This window comes from Hyaena hyaena, unplaced genomic scaffold, assembly GCF_003009895.1.
Source record: "Hyaena hyaena isolate Hyena2069 unplaced genomic scaffold, ASM300989v1 scaffold_683, whole genome shotgun sequence".
NCBI lineage: Eukaryota > Metazoa > Chordata > Mammalia > Carnivora > Hyaenidae > Hyaena > Hyaena hyaena.
The window spans coordinates 806,740-814,179 of NW_024081314.1; the positions used below are offsets into that span (position 1 = coordinate 806,740).

The 7,440-nt window shown below is 43.6% G+C and overlaps 1 protein-coding gene across 2 annotated transcripts in view; it reads right to left on the minus strand.

Annotated features, from left to right (window-relative positions):
- CDKL1 (cyclin dependent kinase like 1) overlaps window positions 1–7,440 on the minus strand; it is a 64,892-nt gene extending 57,452 nt beyond the window's left edge. The window contains exons 1-3 of one of the 2 annotated variants that reach the window (XM_039217342.1): window positions 7,384–7,440; window positions 2,461–2,535; window positions 1,230–1,514 (exon numbers count right to left, since the gene is read on the minus strand). In XM_039217342.1, coding sequence (XP_039073273.1) covers window positions 1,230–1,400 — 171 coding nt within the window. In that variant the 5' untranslated portion in view covers window positions 1,401–1,514; window positions 2,461–2,535; window positions 7,384–7,440. Of the gene's footprint in view, window positions 1–1,229; window positions 1,515–2,094; window positions 2,153–2,460; window positions 2,536–7,383 lie in introns of those variants that run through there. The other variant, XM_039217343.1, reaches the window with a different exon arrangement.

A 7,440-nucleotide genomic window follows, 5' to 3' on the forward strand; every position in this document is an offset into this window, starting at 1 on the left:
TCACAGGTGACCTTCAGCATCAGAAAAAGAGTATCTCTCCACTAGAACCAGACTGTCTTTTCTTTGGAGTAAATGAATCCTCTGAACACAATGATGGCCTTCTGTTCTAGGGGAAGCCCGAGAAAGTGAAAAACGCCCATCAGCCCTAAAGAAAGGGTGAGACCCTGTCCCTGTGTGTAGACAGTGGGGAAGGGCAGAGTAGTCCAGGCCCTGAGATGGGGAGGCCTTCCTAGAGGAGGGCCTCACAGGGTGGGGGTGGGGAAACCCTGGGAAGTGTCCTCTCACAATAGGTAGCATCCTGCTGATAAAGACCATCCTAAACCTAAAGGGAGAGTTTTCTTATTATCCACCCATTTAAGAAGCCTGCTACTTCACATTTAGATAACCCCATACACGCAAGCCATGGGTAAGAGAAGACTTTTAGAGAGGCCTGGAAAACAGAGAGGCAGCGATAAGAGAAAATGCCCTGAATGTCCTACTCATCTCGCACTAGGTGCTCTTTCCTGATCATTTATTCAGTTATACATGCCCCAACACAGAGGCTCCAACTGCTTGAAACCAAGTTAACCTCACTGTGTTCATTACATGGCACGTTCTATGTTGGGATTTGGGGTTTCATCCTCACAGAAATTCCAAAAAGTAGTCTCTTAGTATTACAGAAAAAAAAAAACACCTTTCGGCTTGTAACAGCTTTTTCCACCACTCTGATTTCGTGATCTTCTCTCCGTGGTCAGCTAATAAACATTTTAAAAGTGATCATTTCACTTCTTTAAGAAGAATCCTTTTTCTAGAAAAAGGGCATTATGATTAGTTCAGCAGCAGACAAAATGTGAGGTGTAAAGAAAACCGGTCGGCTTCCTAGCAATTTGAAAACAGGTGAATGATTAATTATCTTAATGTACTGAGAATATCAACAGAAGATGGCCCGAAAGTTTAAAACTCATAAATGCTAGCAAACTGGAGTTGTGGTAAGTTCCTGTACTAGTAAAGTTGAGGGCTCTTGAAGAATCAGATCCAGAGCTGACATGGGCAAGAAGCCATGGGGAAGAATAAAATAAAATGCCCCCCAGCACCTCTGAAAGTGAGTAGCATCCTTCTCTGCACTGGTGTCTTTGCTTCCTGGTTCATTATGCATTTGGTGACTTGTACATCTTAACACATTTACTAAGCATAACACGACTCACTTAAGTTTTTTAGTCCCTGATAATTCCCTTTAAGTAATCCATTACCTTGAGCATGCGGATTTCTCGAAGGGCGATTTTCTTTATGACAGGGTCATCTTCTGATTCCAGAAATCTCTTGATGGCTACAATCTGACCTGTGTCCCTGTTTCTGCATTTGAAAACAACTCCGTAGGATCCTTCGCCAATTTTCCCAATTTTTTCATACTTCTCCATCATAGAGGAATAAATCTTAAAATGGATGTTCACATAGTCTGGAAATGTCGCTTATGAAATATTGGCAAGAACAGACTGTACTAGAGTCCCACTCAACGATGGGTCTTTGTCAAGCACCTAGAACAGAAGGGCACTTGTTAAAGAATTAGGAATCTACCCATGTCCTTAAAGCCTCGCCCCTCAGCAACGGCAACGAGATCTGAGATCCGGGATGACAGCCCAGAGCTCGATGCCTTTGGTAACCCAATTCTAACCGTCCGGTATACACCCTGCAAGTTAAAATGCAACCCGTCATCCTAAATCGAACGGAGTTGTAAGATAATCTACTTGTTTAATGTTATAGTTCATCCGATCTAAGACACATGAGCCTGCTGGAGGACGGAGAAGACGACTCAGGGCTTCCCCGGTTCTAATTTCGGGTCTCATTTCCTTTGGGCAAGGAGACACCAGCCAGGTCCCCGCGGGGGCGAGGGGAGGGGAGAGGCGGGCGCCGGAAGGGGGAGCCCAGCGCCTCCAGGCGCCGGCGGGCCTCGGCGGGGAGCGGGGCCGCGCCGTCCCGCCGCCCCCGCGGGGCCCGGCCGCCAGCGCCGCCCGGCAGCCCACCCGCGCCCGGTCCGCGCAGCGCAGCCTCGAGCGGCGCCACGTGGCGGCCCGGCCCGCCGTCCGGACCCGCGCGCCTTCCCCGCCCGGGACTCACGGCGCCGCGGCGGCCCGGCCTGGCCCTGCTCCCGCCTCGCCGCCTCTCTCCCGGCTCCGCTCGCCGCCGCCCCGGCCGCAATCCCTATGGGAACCGGCCCCCGCCCCGGACTGGCCTGGGCGGGGCCGCCGCGCCCCGGCTGCCCTCCCGGAGCGGGCCGCCAGCCCGGCTGCGGGGCAGGGCCCTGGGGGGCGGCCCTAGCGCCCGGGTGCCTGCGCGTCCCTTTGCCGGGAGAGGAAGGCTGCGGACTGTAGCAGGTCATGAAGAACGCAGCTGTAGCAGAGTCGGCTGGGAAGACGCGTGCGCCAGGGGCACCCCTCCCCAAGCCCCGTGCAATCTGTACTTCACCTGCAGGGCGGATCCTACCTGTAAAATACGGCATTACTCTCCCGTGTCCTCCGCTAGGCCGTGCACGGCTTGAGGGCAGCTTCTGTGTCTGTGCTGATTAGTCCAGTAGCATCCAGTTCGGTGAATGATGAATGAATGAAAGGCAGAGACAGGAAAAGAGGGAGAGGAAGGTATGATGACTGAAACTGGTTAAAGTCAGCACTTGCCTCCACTAGCTTAGGATCCATCACCATGAACTTCCGCTATAGCTGGGCTTTCTGATGTGGGAGATGGAGATTTAACAGAGCCCGCCTTGGTTTAAGGTTTTCCTTCCTTCCTCCTTCCCTCCCTCCTTTCCTTCCTTCCTCCCTTCCTTCCTTTCCTCCCTCCCTCCCTCCCTCCCTCCCTCCCTCCCTTCCTTCCTTCCTTCCTTCCTTCCTTCCTTCCTTCCTTCCTTCCTACCTTTTCTTAAGTGATCTCTACACTCAATATGGGGCTCAAACTCAGGACCCTGAGATGAAGACTCCTCTGCTGTACCGGCTGAGCCAGCCAGAAGGAACTGCCTTAGGTTACTTATTCCCATCTTTGTCCCAACTGGGTCCTACTCACTCAGGCCTAAGCATACTAGTGGCAATGGACCTGCAGAAGTCATGAAATAATTTGCTACTGGGAAGACTGCCCCAACACTTTATCATCTATCCCATTCCATATGCCCCAGCCATATGCATGAGATGGCTGTTTGCTGGGGAAGTGATATCTGAGGAGAGAAAAGTGTCATACTATCTATGAAACAGGGAACAATCCCACGCCAAGCAGCATGCCACCAAATATAAGTCTGGATAGGGTTCAGGAAGGAGCTGAAGCTGGGTGGACAGGAATTGGTGGTTGCCTTGACAACGAAGTCACATATAGATGGGGTCCTGGATGAGCTACAGGTGGTCTGTGAACCTCCTAGAAATTGTTTGCAGATGTATTTCCTGTCTCTATAGTTTTGTCTTTTCCAGATTGTCCTGTAAATGAATTTTTACATTATGTAATCTTTTGAGGCTAACTAGGCTTCCTTTATTTAACATAATGCATTTGAGATTGATCCATGTTGTTGCATTTATCACTAGTTCATTCTTTTTCATTACTAAGTAGCATTCCATTGTATGGATAAAACATAATTTATCCCAGTTGAAGAACACTTGAGTTGTTTCTAGTTTTAGGCCACTATAAACATTCATGCATGGTCTTTTGTGTAAACATATGTTTTTATTTCTCTTGGAAAAATAATGAGAGGACCACTGCTATGTCATAGGATAAGTATATGTTATTGTAAGTAATTGCCAAAATGTTTTCCAAAGTGACCATTCCATTTTATACTCCTGCCAGCAATGTTCCAATTACTCTGCATCTTTGCCAGCACTTGGTATTCAGTTCTTTTGATTTTTATCCATTCTAATAAGTAGGTAATCGTCTTTTGTGGTTTTAATTTGCATTTCCCTAATGACTAATGTTGAACAGTTTTTCATGTACTTTTCATTTTCTGGATGTTTTCTTATAAGTTCTAGTTTTTTGTAAATTCCTTGGGGTTTTCTATGTAGACAGTCCTATCATCTGCAAACAGGGACCGGTTTAGTTGTTCCTAACTGGTATATGTTTTATTTCTTTTTCTTGCCTTCTTGCACTTGATAGGTCCTTCAAGTCCTCGAGATACCAAACAGGAACAATGACAGCAGACCTCTTTATTACTGATCTTAGGAAGAAAGCGTTCAGTCTTGTACCATTAGGTAGGATGTTAGTTAGATCACTTTGTAGACGCTGTGGCTGGCGGCCTCCAAGATGGCCCTTAATGAGCTCTGCCTCCTGATATTCATGCCTCTGTGTGTTCCCCTTCCCTTCAGTGTAGGCTTGACCTAGTAACTTGCTTCTAAGGAAGAAAATGTGGCATAAGTAATGGAATATCGCTTCCAAGATTAGTTTACAAAGAGACCGATTTCCGTCTTGGGTACTCTTGCTCACTTTCTCTGATGGAATCAAGATGGCATGTCGTGAGCTGCCCTATAGCAAAGGTCTAAGGAGGCTACGAGCCAAGAAATTAGACACTCAGTTTCATATTCTGTAAGGCATGAATCTTGCCAACAACCATGTGAGTGAGCTCAGAGGTGGCTCTTCACTCCTGCTCCAGGGAGCCTTCATATGAGGCTGCAGCCCCAATAGACAACGAAAGTTCAATCTTAAGAGAGACCTTGAGTCAGAGGCATTTAGCTAGTCATATGGATTCCTAATCTCCAGGGAACTATGAGATAATAAAGGTTTAATATTTATGTTTTGGGGTTATTTGTTATGCTGCAATATAAATTTAACACAGAAGCCCTTTATTCAATTGAGAAAGTTTTCTGTGATCCCATTTTACTAAGAATTTTTTACAAATTATTGAATAGATGTTGAATTTGCCAGATATTTTTCTACATCTATTGAAATGAGCACATGATTTTTCTTTTTTAGTTTGTTGATATAGTGAATTACATTCATAGATTTTAAAATATTAAACCAACCTTGCATTCCTGGGATAAACCCAACTTGGTTATGATCTATCATTTTGATACATGCTGGAATCAATTAGTCATACTTTACTGAGGATTTTTGCATTAATATATCTGAGAGATATTGATCTATAGTTTTCCTATAATGTCTTTGTCTAGTTTTGGCGTCAGGGTAATATTGATCTCATAAACCGAGTGGGGAAGTGTTTCCTTCTCTTCTGTTTTCTGGAGAAGCTTACATTAACTTGTATTATTTATTCCTTAAATGTTGGTTATTATTTTTCAGTAAAGCCACCTGAGTATGGAGTTTTCCTTGTTGAAATGTTTTAAATCATAAATTCTATTTCCTTAATAAAATATAGGGCTATTCAGGAGATCTGTTTCTTCTTGAGTGAGGAATTTGTCTATTTTGTCCAGATATTTGAAATTATGGGCATAAGACTGTTCATATATACTAATATTAATTATACTATTATCTTTCTAATGTTATTCATACATAATACTATTACATTATTACCCTTTTAATATCTTAGAGGACACATAGTGGTGTTCCCTATGTCATTCTTGATATTAGTAATTTTTTTTCTCCTTTTTCTTGATCAATTTGACTAATTCTTGTTGATTTTATTCATCTATTCGAAAGAAACAGCTTTTGATTTAATTGACTTTCTCTGTGTTTATTCTCTTTTTCATTTCAATGATTTCATCTTTTTTTCTTTCTGCTTGCTTTGCTTTTAGCTGCTTTTTCTCATTTTTTAAGATGGATGCCTAGACAATTAATTTTATTTATTTTTATCTTTATTTATTTATTTTGAGATAGAAAGAGAGAAACAGAGAGAGCATGCACTAGAAGGGGAGGGGCAGAGAGAGAAAATCCCAACAAGTCTCCACCCTCATCACAGAGCCCAGCACGGGGTTCTATCCCACAAACCATGAAATCATGACCTACGTTGAAATCAAGAGTCAGATGCTTAACCGACTGAGCCACCCAGGTACCCCTAGATATTTCTTATTTATAATATAAGCCTTTGATGCCATACGTTTTCCTCAAAGCACTACTTTAAATACATCCCAGAAATATTTATATGTTGTGTTTTCATTTTCATTCAACTCAAAGTATTTTCCAGTTTTTTTGGTGGACTTTCTATCTGACCCATGGATTCTTTTGAGGTGTGTTGTTTAATTTCAAACTACTTGGGGACTTTCTAGATATCTTTTTATTACTGTTTTCTAGCTTAATTCCATTGTTTTCAGAGAACTCTCTTTGTATGATCTAAATTTTCTGAAATGTGTTAAGATTTGTTTTATGGCCCAGCATATGGTCTGTGTTAGTGAATGTTTCTTTTTGACAGTTAAAAAAATATATTTTTAAGTGATATGAGAAATCAGTGTGGGTTTCTTCAGAGCTGCCTTGTCTGAAGTTCATACCAGGCTACAGTTAGTCTGGAAAATTAACTTTATGGACTTCACAAGGTTCAGTACCCAAGGAGCCTGGAAGTGAGCCAAGCCCAGTGGTAGTTAAAGGAGGGAGCAAGTGCACGATTTATTTACGCCTAAGTAGGCAGTGGACCAGAAAGCCAGCGTGACTGGCAGCTGGGCCAGTTGTTTTGTTTGGAGGATGGTGGAGCAAAATAGTAGAGGACAGCTTTGAAAGGGAGACAGACAGTTGATGTCACCATTTAGCACCAAACAGAGAGCATACTGTGGCCTCTCTACTGTCAAATTACAGGAGGGCTTCAGTTGGCAGGACTGCACTGGTTTTGATATAAAAGAATTCTAACTCCTGGGAAGTATAGTTCTTGGGAAGCTGAGAAATGGTCTGACATGTGGGCTTTTTTTCTCAAGCGAGAGCAAAGAATAGTGAACGAACATTATCAGTTTCCACTTACAGTGATCTTTTATTTGTAGCTCTGCATAATTAGAATACTTCAATGTCCCTGGACTACATAAACAGTGTTGTGGTATTTTAATCACTTAAGCAATAAGCATTCAGTAGGGTAGCACACGGTAAGACAAAGAGCCTGGGATTTGGAGTCAGAAGACTAGGATTTCTACCTTCTCACTACTGTTTGATCTTGTGCAAGACAATTACCGTTGCCAAAATAATAACAACAGCTGGTTAACTAGTGTGAACCTCGTGACAGGCATTGTACTCAGAGTATTTTCTATGTGAAAATAGAACACAACAACCCTGGGGGGCAGGCATCCACATTATCACAAGGTTTCAGATGAGGAAGGTGAGCTTTAGAATGGGTAAGTGATTGGTCTGGGGGCACAAAGCTAGTGTGCTGTGAAGCAAGCATGGGATTGTAGGCAATGAGTCCAGCACCCTTACTCCTAACTGTTTTTGTTAATATCACCTAATGTTTAGGGGTGGCTGTTGGGATTTTGGAATGAGGGTACAGGATCCTAGGAGTTGATTCACTGTACTTACCACGCATAGTATAGTGCCTTCCTTATTTTTGAGCTGCCTGGGAGATGAGTCTTGTCA